Source organism: Staurois parvus, unplaced genomic scaffold, assembly GCF_062004578.1.
Source record: "Staurois parvus isolate SC_StPar_1 unplaced genomic scaffold, SC_StPar_1.0 ptg000092l, whole genome shotgun sequence".
Taxonomy (NCBI): Eukaryota; Metazoa; Chordata; class Amphibia; order Anura; family Ranidae; genus Staurois; species Staurois parvus.
In genome coordinates, this window is record NW_028317888.1 from 1,638,932 (window position 1) to 1,650,852 (window position 11,921).

Below are 11,921 nucleotides of genomic sequence, written 5' to 3' on the forward strand. Positions count from 1 at the left end.
AACCATCCTGCTAAACGCAACTCCCTATAGAAGTCTGCACAATCCCACCACTGTGATATATTATGTGTGCCAGAGACACAGCCATGCCATATTGCCAAAACAAGCAATTCCTCCAAATCTATGCATGCTTCACAGCCAAAATGAGGGAGGTCATGATTGCCATTAAGGACACAGTCTGCTTCCAGCTCCACCATCAAATTGCAGACCCCAATGGGCCCTTTCTTATCCTGATCTGCACCATCAACAAGGTTCATTATAACCTGATGGACATATATGTTCCCAAAATGCCACCAATTGCCAGGACCCTTCGTAAAGACAGAAATGTGCAACAGGGCCATCTGCTCCTCTGTGGTGACTTTACATTGTCCATGACCACCAAATGGATTCCACTTCTGCCACCAGAGCCCATGACTCATCTGTAAAGACCTTCCTACACACACATGATCTGTTTGATGCATCAAAGTTATCACACCAGTGAGGTGACTACACATATTTTTCTTCTTGCCACAATTATTACTTTAGGATCGATCTCTTTCTTCTTGATAAATGGTTACAGAGATCCATACCATAATGTGTTCAGACCACACACCAATCAGCATCACTCTCTCAGACTCTCCCTCACAACCAAACACCTATGTTTGGTGATCTAACAACTACATATTACAATATCCTGACTATGCAGCAGCACTCTCCAAGCATCTTTCTGAGTTTTTTGTTCATAATGAAGGCTCGGTCTCTGACTCCTTTGTGGTATGGAACCTGCACAAAACATTTATCAGAGGAATATTGATCCAATTAGGATCTTGTAAGAGGTGGGGGATGCAGAATAAACTACCTATTGCTATCAAAGACCTCGAAAATCACAATAAATCCCAGCCCACCAGAATACTTAAAACCAAACTAGCAGCAATGCGCCAGGAACTTCGATCCCTCCTTTTAGAATCCTTCGAAGGCATGCAAAGCAAACTACAAGCCATCTCTTACTGGACTTCTAACAACGCAGGGAAAGCCATAGCTCGCCAAATCAAAGGCCATAGAACTAAGTCAAAAATAGAATTTTTATATCACCCCACTTCTAAAGAAAAATGCAGAACCCTCAAAGCATCACAGATGCCTTCAGCTCCTATTACAGCTCCTTATATAACATCAGACTTGACGATTCAACACACCAACCCTCCCTAGCCGAAATCAACATCTTTATTGAACAAATGAAACTCCCAACCGTATTGGAAGTCCTAAAATCAGCAGTACTGTTTTTATATGATTTGCAGTGTGTTGTACGTTTCATGGCTTGTTTTGCTTAAATATGTATTCCAGCATGTTACCTATTGATTTTAATTCCCCATCCTGATCCAATGTGAATGTGGCCATTGAACTGTCAATCACCCGTGTGCCGCCTTTTTTGCCCATAAATTCCATTTCCAATATGGCACACCATGCCCGAAGAGGGAGGAGCGAATGCTCCGTAACGCATCGCCATTATTGCTCATCACATCCGGTCATGATGTCACTTCCACCCAACGGCTGCGTTCTACACTGATCCGGAAGCCCTGGGAGTCACTGGAGTGGCCTGACAGCAGGACCTGTCTCTTCCATCTGGTGGACGGGGACCATGATTGATGACATCCACCTGTCCAGAACTACATACCTGTATATATTAACTTCCTTTGTGAGTGCATCTACTCTGAATTATAAAACGTATGATTGTGATACTACACTCAGATGGCGCTTGTCCTCCCTTTCTCTGTCAGTTTTATTAGCAAGCTGTCGGCTGTTAGTAGGACAGCAAATCTTCCATCTGTGGCTATAGGAGGGGATTTATATTTGACCTGGTCCCTCTTTAGAGACAGGAGCTCTCTCCTTCCTCCGATCACAAATTGGTTAGGGAGTATAAGCTTTTTTGACACATGGAGAATTAACCACTTCCCCACCGCCATATATATCAGAAATACTGCTACAGGGCGGAAGGGCTGCACAAAATCATATATGTATAGAAATATATATATATATATATATATATACACACACACATTTTTGCATTTCTGGGTAGAGGGCACGTGCGGCCTCAGCTGTCGGTCACCAGGTCCTGGCTGGTGATTCCTCACTGGCACCCAGTGATTGCCAAGTATCACTGATGAGGGAGAGACCTATATGTAAACAATACAGATCTCTCCTGTCAGCTCCAGCACACTGCTTTGTATGGCTCTACATAGTGTGATTACAGCATAACACACACAGCACGCAATAAAATGGCACACAGTTAACCCTTTGATTTCCCCAGATGTTAACCCCTTCCTGCCCAGTGCCATTAGTACAGTGTCAATGCTTTTTATTAGCACTGATCACTGTATTGGTGTCACTGGGGATGTCAGTGACACCAAGTCAGTTCCCCCCGTGCCAGAATGTCCGCCGCAATCTGACTATAAGTTGCTGATCGCTACCATTACTAGTGAAGAAAACATTCCAGTAACTATACCGCCATTTGTAAACCAACTAATTTACACGTATTGGGATTTTTTTTTAGCAAAGACACGGAGCAGAATACATTATGGCCTAAATTTATGATGAAATTGGAATTTTATTTTATTTTCACTAGACATGTTTAATAGCAAAAAGTCAAAAATATAGGTTTTTTTTCAAAATTTAATTTTTTTTTGTTTATAGTACAAAAAAATTAAAAATGCAGAGGCGGTCAAATACCACTGAAAGAAATTTCTATATGTGGGAAAAAAGGATGTAAATTTAATTTGGGTGTAGCGTTACATGAACGCGCAATTGTCAGTTAAAATAACGCAGGGCCGTATTGTAAAAACTGGCCTGGTCAGGAAGGGGGGAAATCCTCAGGAAGGCAAGGAGTTAAGCATGTGGAGAGGTGCAATGTGGGTGCGGTGACAGTGAACACACAGAGTCTTGTTGCAATAAAACTTGAACTTGTATTGAGCAGAATTCCAATGTTACAAACACCCTGATAGGACAGCAACGCTTTAGTGAAATAACTCACAGTTCAAACCAGTCAAAGATGTGGCTGAGGAGAGGTGCCGACAGTGTCTGTTTCAGAGGGTGATGTATTGCCTGGTCAGTCTGGTCCCAAGAGGGGAGGCTTCTTTCCAGGTTAGCAAGTCTGTTGCCTTTCTCCCTCCACTTTAGGAACTCTCTCTAGCCCTAGTTACTTTCCCTAACAATCAGGGTCTCTCTCCCTACACTAGCAACTTGCAAGATGAGTTGCAAAACTGGGGAGCAGGGACCTATAAAGACCTTGCTTACCCAAGATGGCCACCAAGGGTCACATGGACACAGTGTAGCCAACCAGAAGGCTGCTCCTTTGCCCCAGGAAACCATAGAGAAACTGTGTTTCCCCTGGACTCCCTCTCTAGGCTGTGGTGCAACTCGGGTCAATTGCCACCTACAGTGGAGAAAGCAGACTTCACCTGCCTCAAGCACCCCACCCATAACGAATACACCTTTTATTCTGCCCCACATAAGATGTCCTCTGGCTTGGACTACTTCCTCATCTCTGCCCCCTTATCACCTGGTCAGATCTGCTTCTGTTATCCTGGACATACTGATCTCTGACTCAGGAACCAAATCCCACCACTGGATTATAAATGAGTCCCTCCTTCAGGTCCCAGAAATCCGGGATACACTTCCCTCCGCTCTGACCGAATTTGTTCAGCTTAATACTGGCTCAGTGTACAAGGCGTCTACCCTGTGGGAGGCACATAAAGCTTTCTTCTGAGGTCAATGCATTTCCACATTCATCCTCCTGAAACGTGATAAGAATCGGTCCAGACTCCTTTTACACCAACTAGAGAGGAGCAGCTTTAGTGCCATCCCAGTGTCACGCCTTCGCCTGGTGTCACTGCTGCAAAACCAAATCAGAGAATTAGATAGACATACGGGACCTAAATCTCTGGACTCATCAGGAATTGTATAACGGATCCAATAAGTCACACATGATGATGGAGAACAAAGTCAGAGTTAGGCCACCACAATCCATCCCCCACTGATCCCTCCAACAAGACGCTTCCCCCATTTACTGCCCCTATACTATGGCTGGGATCTGTGCCGAGTTTCATCATAACTTGTATGACGGCCTTACAGCGGGCGAGCGCCCACCTTATAGTCCAGAAACATCTGATGGACTTACTGCCTCTACAGACACCCAAACTGAACTCCTCTGGTCTGAAACCTTTATCTCTGACATAACTATTGAGGAACTCATGGAGGTTATTAGCAAACTCCCCCTTCATAAATCTCCAGGTCCGGGTGGACTCCTATCAATATTACAGGAAATTCTCTCCAATATTGCCCCCCCACTAGACCTTTATCACTCTTTACTCAAGGGGGGATTCCCCATTCAGACTTTATGCATTCTTACATCACAGTCATTCCAAAGCCGGGTAAAATCCCACCTCCCCAGATGATTATCGACCGATAACATGGATTATTTCCAATTATTGGATTTACACAAAGATTCTAGTCAACAGTCTTTCCCGGCTCCTTCCATGACTTATCCACAGAGACCAGGTCGGGATTATCCCAACTACACAAGCAGGGAACAACACCCAACGGGCGATAAACCTGGTTGACAATCTCAACAAAACAGACGCCTGCACTGCTATTGAGCTCAGATGCCCAAAAGGAGTTGGATAGGTTAGGTTGGCCCTACATGTTAGTATCCTTGACTCGCGTTGCCTTCATAGGCACTTTTTTAAATGCCATCTTGGCCTTATACTGTCACCCCACATCCCAGGTCAAGCTCTCATTCACCTATTCCTCTTCTTTTCCTATGAACAATGGCACCAGACGGGGGTGTCCGCTCTCACCCCTATTATATGTTCTGAGCCTAGAACCCCCAGCAGCTGCTATACATTTGAGTGTGGACATTCATGGGGTGCCCTTATGTCACAGGGAATATCAATTATCAATATTTACAGATGACTTACTTTTAATCTTGACTGAACCTCATATTTCCCTTCCAGTGCTCCATCACTAATTATCTGCCTTTAGCAAACTGTTGGGTTACAAAATAAATACGTCCAAGATGGAAGCACTTCCCTTCCATATCCCCAGTAAGGCCTTCCCTTCCCTACAGTCCACTTATCCATACCATTGGTGTACTCGGACTCTCACATATTTGGGTGTTTATATAACAGATGATTACTCTTCGTTAAATCAAGGTAACTACCTACAAAGTGATGAGGTTTTGGTATAGAACACCTGACGTTCTCCATGCCTGGAACCTTACTCCATCTGACACATGGGGGAGGTGCCATCAAGGTGAGGGCTCATTATTCCATATACTATGGCAATGTCCTACCCTCCAGCCCTAAAATCCATGCACGAGAGAGTTCTTGATGTGCCTCTTCCTAATGACCCCATTCATTCTCTATTGGGTTTACCATTTTCAGGAATCTATAAACAGTCCAAGGAATTAGCCCACCATATGTTATTGGTGTCAGATGAGTTATCTCTAAGTGTTGGCTCTCTAACCTCCCCCCCAGCTCAGCTACCTGATACTATAACATTGGTTCCAGGCATGGAACCCCTTTACCGCAACCCAAGCTGACCAGCTGGACCTGTTCAATAAAGTATGAGACACATGGGACCATCCGGAATACGGTTTGCCATCTCCACCTTCACCACCTCCAATGCAGGTCACCTGATCTCCCTTGGAATGACTGGTGACTGCATTGGTTTGTGGTGTGAATGGATCTGAACCTCCATTTGTCACCTCTTCCTTTATATCTCGGTTGAATATACAGATGTTGTTGTTACGTTCAGCACTTTGTTGGCTGTCAGGTATTATTATGAGACCGTGCCTGAAGAGAGAAACTAAGGGGTCCCCTTATAGAAAATGTGACAAGAATTCATCCAACCATGACAAACTCTGGCCGTAATTGAATGTAACACAGTGATTTCCTATGATCATCAGCTCCATCTAGAGACCAAAATGGGGTATGCATCCTGAAAATAACTCAATGAGTAAAAATATCTCAATATTGCATTATGGCCACTAGATGGAGCCATGGAGCCAAGGAAATCAGCTTGAGATAAAATACACCCAATATTCATCCCAGCTGGGTCACATACATTCACATTGTTTTCTTTTACACAGACCTCCAAGTGTTTGTGAAATCTCCCACCACAAAATGTACTCAGAAAATGAAAGGTGATGACTCCATTTTTATTCTTCTGCTATCAATGGCCAACCCAGTCCCACACTTCATCCATGTCTTAGGGGACCTCTGATCTCCCCTATGAACTGTATCTTCCATGAGGAAGATCAGCCATGGAGTATATCTGAGGTGTATATCAGGGTGTGCTTCTTCCCCACATGAGAGCTGGGATGTCCAGCAACATTCATCTAGAAGACATTTCCCGCACTCAAGGCACTAATACACCTCCAGGGTTGTGTGGGACCCCTGATGTACAGGAAGACAGGACTTCAGTGAGGAACATTTTCCTCACTCAGGAGAGGAAAGTGGCTTCTTCCCAGTGTGCAATCTCTGATGTCTGTAAAAACTGGACTTACATGAAAAACATTTCCCGCACTCAGAACAGGAATATGGCTTCTCGCCCGTGTGAGATCGTTGATGCATGTAAAGAGTGGACTTACGTGAAAAAAATTTCCCGCACTCAGGACAGGAAAGTGGTTTCTCTCCCGTGTGAGATCTCTGATGTCTGTAAAGACTGGACTTACATGAAAAACATTTCCCGCACTCAGAACAAGAAAATGGCTTCTCCCCCGTGTGAGATCTCTGATGCTTGCAAAGACTTGACTTCTCTGAAAAACATTTCCCACACTCAGGACAAGAAAGTGGCTTCTCCCCAGTGTGAGATCTCTGATGTCTGTAAAGATCAGACTTTTGTGAAAAACATTTCCCGCACTCAGGACAGGAATATGGCTTTTCACCCGTGTGAAACCTCTGATGTCTGTGATAAAAGGACTTGTTTGAAAAACATTTCCCGCACTCAGAACATGAGTATGGTTTTTCCCCCGTGTGAAGCCTTTGATGTGTGACAAGATCTGATTTAAGTATAAAACATTTTTCACACTCAGAACAGGAATATGGCTTTTCTCCTGTGTGAGATCGTATGTGGACATTAAGACCATACTTAGAACAGAAACATTTCCCGCACTCAGGACAGGAATAAGGCTTCTCTCCTGTGTGAGATCTTATATGGACAATAAGGCAATATTTCAAGGGGAAACATTTCCCACACTCAGGACAGGAAAAAGGCTTCCCACCTGTGTGAGATCTTTTATGGATATTAAGACCAGATTTGTAACGGAAACACTTCCCGCACTCAGGGCAGGAATACGGCTTCTCCCCCGTGTGAGATCTTTTATGCACATTAAGATGGAATTTATAATGGAAACCCTTCCCGCACTCAGTACAGGAGAAGCTCTTCCCTGTTGGAAGGCCGGCCCGGTCCCGCACAGTCTGAGGTTCCTCAGGATACGAGGAATCCGATGGTCCATCTACACTGGGTGGTGTCGGATGGACATTGGAGGGAGCCGGGTTTTCTCCTGGACTATACTGTGTGATGTCCTCATCTTCTACTTTCCAGTCTGGAGACAAAGTGAGACAATCCTCGGAGGTTTTCCTCATCTCCCGGCCATGGACTAAAATACAAAGACAAAGAGGATTAATAGACAGGAGCTGATTGGTTCCCCCAAACCAGGACTCCACCCACATCAGACAGCTTGGTCTCTGAGGAGCCTACAATTCCACCCTCAAGGGAACTAGGAAATGGCTCCTCTGATCTCCTACCAGGTCATTTCTTTATTCATGGACCTTAGTCAGAGAGTGAGGAGACAACCAGAACTGTCTTTTATAGGAGGGACAGTGATGAGGGGATTATAGGACGAGGGTCCCCACCCCCTCTATCACTCATCGCCATCTTCCCAACACAAGAAGTACTGCACTTCCTTATTTACTCCATGATTTAGTCATGAAGAACAGCGGGGCTGAGCCCCACCAGAGGTCAGAGACTGAGGATGGGGGGAGAACAACCAAGATGAAGACTGGACTGATCCTGAAGACCACCATCATTGGGGTATTGACTCCTCCCTCATTAAAAGTCTGTGATCCAATCAAAACACTGCATACAAAATGTCCAGCAGGTAGAAAATGGGTATAACAATGAGAGTACATATTATGTTTATATATAGCAGTGGGGGAGGGTGGAGAACAGAAGTCAGAACTATGTAAAGTACAAGATAATGTATAACATACAGCAGATAGGACTATATAGTATCAGAATGATATATATAAGTATATATACAGTATGAATATATAGTGCAGGGGTCAGGAGTATGTAATGTACAAAATAGAGTATATAGTGCAGGGGTCAGGAGGATGTAATGTACAACATAGAGTATATAGTGCAGGGGTCAGGAGTATGTAATGTACAACATAGAGTATATAGTGCAGGGGTCAGGAGTATGTAATGTACAACATAGAGTATATAGTGCAGGGGTCAGGAGTATGTAATGCACAGCATAGAGTATATAGTGCAGGGGTCAGGAGTATGTAATGTACAATATAAATTATACAGTGTAAGGGTCAGGACTCATAATATTGGTATTCAGCAATCAGTGGAAGATTAAATGTTTACTGTAGACAAGTTGCAGAGATCCCACACCGCTGCCTCCCATCTCCTGAGACTGCACTCAGTGACTTGGGTCTGAGACACTACAGACATATCCCTCCACCCGGCACAGCCAGCAGATAACAGAGAAGGTCCCCTGGAGGAGTCAGGCACAAGGCAGGAGACCCCAGTCACATGTCCTGGGTGCCTACATTATGCAATGCTTAGAGTAAAAATCAACATTTTGCTGCCAGCTGAACCCCAGAACCTCCATAAATCCAGTCTAGAGACATAAATTGTGTCTGCAGCACAGAGAAGGAAGATTATCCGAGAGAAATCCAGGAATACAGGACGGGGAACACAGCTCAGGAAAGTGACCAGGGGATTACAGGCTGATATCACCCAGTCCCCGCCCTACTCTGGACCAATCAGTGAGCAGTATGGGTGGAGGAATGGATTTAGTGTTCATGACCCACCTGTGCTGATCTCTGTAGGAGTGTCCTCCTCTATAAATGTCCCCGTTATTCCATCCTCCTCCATAGACTGCTGATCATCCCTCACATACGCCTCTTCTTCTTCTGCTTTCACCTCAAATTCTATATCGATTGGATCTCCACTCTAAATCAAGGAAATGAGAGAAAATATCATCTGTAAAATGTAAGGTCACATAAAAATCCACACATTGTCTCCACAAGTCCATGTTCTAGATGATCCATCCCAATAACCTTGAAATAGTGAGGGATGGTGTGACCTTCCTGTGTGGAATCCCGGGAATACAGAGGACGGGGACATCTCTCTGGTGGGTTCCTGTAGCTGGATGACTCCACCATGGTGTCCTGGTACAGATCTTTGTGTTCTTTTAGAAGCTCTGACTCCTCCATCCCCCCATCCTCATCCTCCTCCTCTTTTATCTCTTCCTTAACCTCAACTTTAGGATCTCTCAGGTTTCCACTCTGAATATATAATAATAATGACATCAATGGTAACAATGCAGATAATGTACAGATCCTAATGATACTATCAGTGATTGTTCCTCATCTACCTGATGATGGTGAGGGATGGTGTGACCTTCCTGTGTGGAATCCCGGGAATACAGAGGACGGGGACATCTCTCTGGTGGGTTCCCATGACTGGATCCATCTGTAGGAAACACACACACTGACTGAATCCATTGTTTCTATGTGTTTATCAGATGATGGGGGATCTAGGTGGATCCTCCGTACTGCTCTCTCCTTTACAATAAAGTCTCCTCTTACCCGGTGATGTGAGGGGCGGCTGATTGTCCATCATGACGTCCTTGTAGAGATCCTTGTGTCCTTCTAAATACTCCCACTCCTCCATGGAGAAATAGACAGTGACACCCTGACACCTTATAGGAACCTGACACACACAATGATACAGTCACCATCCAGACACATCCCTTGTCTGTTACTGGAGAATGTCCCAGAATTCCCGGCACCGCTCACCTCTCCTGTCAGCAGCTCAGTGATCTCTCTGGTGACTTCTAGAATCTTCTTCTTCTTTCTCTCTTCTATCAGGGAGGGAGGTGGAGGCAATGTGATGTCATATGATCTCCAGACTTCACAGGAGGAAAACTCTACATCTGAACACAAATAGTCACATCAAATGATATTCCCAGAATCCTCCTCACCTCTCCATTCAGGTCTCCATTACATTAAAGCCCCACTTCAGGCTGAGGTATAATTCCCCCCCACAGGACCCCCACACTACGCAGGGTATAGGCTTGTTGCAGCATTCTGATGTCATTACATACAACGCAGGACCAACAGTCCCACTTTACATGTGAGGATACCAAGGGACCCCACATCCTAAGAGCATCAGAAAAAAGTCAGATGGAGGGACATTGGGGGAGGAGCTGTGAGGTCAGTGTGATGTCATAGGATTCTCTGTCTCTGGATGGAGCGACATTGGGGGAGGAGCTGTGAGGTCAGTGTGATGTCATAGGATTCTCTGACTCTGGATGGAGGGACATTGGGGGAGGAGCTGTGAGGTCAGTGTGATGTCATAGGATTCTCTGACTCTGGATGGAGGGACATTGGGGGAGGAGCTGTGAGGTCAGTGTGATGTCATAGGATTCTCTGACTCTGGATGGAGGGACATTGGGGGGAGGAGCTGTGAGGTCAGTGTGATGTCATAGGATTCTCTGACTCTGGATGGAGGGACATTGGGGGGAGGAGCTGTGAGGTCAGTGTGATGTCATAGGATTCTCTGACTCTGGATGGAGGGACATTGGGGGGAGGAGCTGTGAGGTCAGTGTGATGTCATAGAACATATAGACTCTGGATGGAGGGACATTTGGATGGGGAGATTTGAGGGGTCCTCTATATAAGACTCCCGTGCAAACCAAATCCTTGTTCCTGGGTGCGTCCTACCTCTCCTAAACTGAAGAGTGAACTTTGACCTTTACCATCCAGAAATCTGTCCGAAATCTGTGGAAGTAAGCTGTCATGTGATCAGGCGATGTGCGGAGGAACGGAGTGTAAATAGCAGACAATTGTCTCCAGAGCCCCTAATGGTGGGGATGGATTTGGCGGCGTGCTGGTGCCAAGTTTCCTCCCCCCAGGGTCACTGCAGGTGTGGAGAAAAGCTGTGTAAGAGGATATGGAGGAGAGATGAGGAGGAGATCCAGGAATCAGGAGAAAGGTCAGGGCAAGCAACAGACGAGCGCATCCAAGAGACCAAGCCGGGGTCACTACACAGAAAATCAATCCAAGGAAACAACAGGCAGGACGAGGAATAGCAAGAAGGAGCTGAGAGACAAATGAGAATATTGCTCAGCCAATGGGAGATGATCTCAGCATGACTTCCATCATGAAGGAGATGAGGGGGAGGGGAGGAATTCACTGAAGGTGACCATAGATCCATGGAAATTCAGCTGGTTCAGCAGGGATCGCTCACATTTCCATCCATGTGTGGCCACTGCTGAATAAAAGCCACTCCCCCAGCGGCTGCAGCCAATAGCTTCAGTGCTGATCTGTGTATTCTGAGAGCGGAGGAGTCCCCCCATTGTCAGAATACAAGAGTGCAGCGGGGAGGATTCCCCCCTCCACCTCCAATGTGTGGATGGGGGAATCACTTCAGTTTTTTCACTCATCCCGCTGGCTGAACGATAAAACTGAACCATGCAGGAAGACACAACAACAACAAGAACCTCTACTGCATGCTGGACAGACTGCAAGCAAACACCCTGGGAAACCTCTCTTACATACCTCCCACTCCGTGTACCTTTATATAATACACCCCTCTTCTCCTTTTCATATTACTATCCTCTGTTCCCAAATCTCATTTCTTTACCCCTCTGC

At 45.4% G+C, this 11,921-nt stretch overlaps 1 protein-coding gene across 1 annotated transcript; it reads right to left on the reverse strand.

Annotated features, from left to right (window-relative positions):
* Positions 1-2,910: 2,910 nt before the first annotated feature.
* On the reverse strand, positions 2,911-7,626 carry LOC149468110 (uncharacterized). Its single transcript, XM_089670614.1, has one exon. It carries the CDS (start codon positions 7,614-7,616, stop codon positions 6,468-6,470), a length of 1,149 nt encoding a protein of 382 aa, XP_089526740.1. The 5' UTR covers positions 7,617-7,626; the 3' UTR covers positions 2,911-6,467.
* Between the last annotated feature and the right edge of the window lie 4,295 nt (positions 7,627-11,921).

Coding starts and splice junctions, on each gene's coding strand:
- LOC149468110 (XM_089670614.1), bottom strand. CDS start 7,616: ATGAGGAAAACCTCCGAGGATTGTCTCACTTTGTCTCCAGACTGGAAA.